The 1,283-nt window shown below is 38.7% G+C and overlaps 1 protein-coding gene across 1 annotated transcript in view; it reads left to right on the plus strand.

The window, feature by feature from the left end:
• The window catches only part of LOC111089650, a gene marked incomplete at its 3' end in the record, with an annotated part of 24,947 nt that extends 24,076 nt beyond the window's left edge, over positions 1-871 (plus strand). The window contains exon 6 of the mRNA XM_022402538.1: positions 651-871. Within this exon, the coding sequence (XP_022258246.1) occupies positions 651-871 (221 nt within the window). The remainder of the gene's footprint in view (positions 1-650) is intronic.
• Between the last annotated feature and the right edge of the window lie 412 nt (positions 872-1,283).

The following is a 1,283-nucleotide window of genomic DNA, read 5'->3' on the forward strand; positions in this document are numbered from 1 at the left end:
CAGAAAATGACTGGAATAGACCTGTCAACTAAGGTGGACAAAAGGTCTTAGTTCTGCTGCCCACAGACCACAACAAACTCACCCTGCAATGGAAAGGAGTACAGGAAGTACTCAACAGAATGGGCTACAAGGTGAATGTGAACGGGAAGACTAAGAGCTACCATGCCATCTGTTGAAGAAGTATTTTGGGAGAGAAGAAGACCAAATGGGTGCATCTATTGAAACAAATGGATGTTGCAGATGTGGACATCAAAGATGCAGACCCAGAGGATCAGATTTTTAAATTTTGAACATTGGCGAGCCACAGCCAGGATTATACAGTGATAAATGGCAATAGAAGAAAATGTGAATCATAGTGGAAATAAGTAGGCCTACCTATATACGCACAACTGTAGTAGAAACGAAAATAGTGCAGAGATTAAAATTATGCTATATAACAATGTTAACAGATTTTGATAAATGGGTAGAAATAGGATCTCAACTTGGGTTAAAAGACAGTGAATTATGAGAGTTTGTTAAACAAAAAAGAACTGGAAAGAGAAGAACAGCAACAGAAGAGACAATTTGAGAAAGAAGAACGAGAAAGACTGAAAGAAGAAAATGAGAGAAAGGAGAAACTAGAAATAGAGAAAATAAGAATACAAATTCAGGAAAAAGAGAGGAGGGACTAGAAATAGAAAGAATGAGAATACAAATTGAGATAGCAAAATTCACCCAACCAAAAGAAGAAGGACCCAAAAATGACAATGGAGTCAGGGATAGTCGACCCAAGTTGCCCAAATTTGATGAACATAAAGATGACACGAATGCTTTCCTGGATAGATATGAAAGATTTGCCCAAAGCCAGAACTGGTACAAAGGCGACAAGGCAGTATGTTTCAGCCCACTTCTTACAGGAAAAGGCCTACAAGTATATGTAGGCATGATGTCAGAAGATGCAATGGATTGTGACAAATTAAAAGTAGCTTTACTAAAATGATATGATCTTACGGAAGAAGGTTTTCGTTGGAAGTTCAGAGGAGTTAAACTAGACACTGGAGAAACTGTATTTCAGTTTGTGTCGTGTCTTGTGGAGTGACATGGCCATGTGTGAAAATAGTTTTGAGGGACTGGCAGACCTATTAATACGTGAACAGTTCATGACCACATGTTCAGTTGACATGTCACTGTTCCTAAAGGAGAGAGTACCAAAAGATGTAAACAAGATGATCAAGCTGGCAGAACAGTATATGGAAGCCCATGGAGGTAGTATAACTGGCAAGTCCAGGAATGACCAGATAAAT

This window comes from Limulus polyphemus, unplaced genomic scaffold (genome assembly GCF_000517525.1).
Source record: "Limulus polyphemus unplaced genomic scaffold, Limulus_polyphemus-2.1.2 Scaffold6902, whole genome shotgun sequence".
NCBI classification, from domain to species: domain Eukaryota; kingdom Metazoa; phylum Arthropoda; class Merostomata; order Xiphosura; family Limulidae; genus Limulus; species Limulus polyphemus.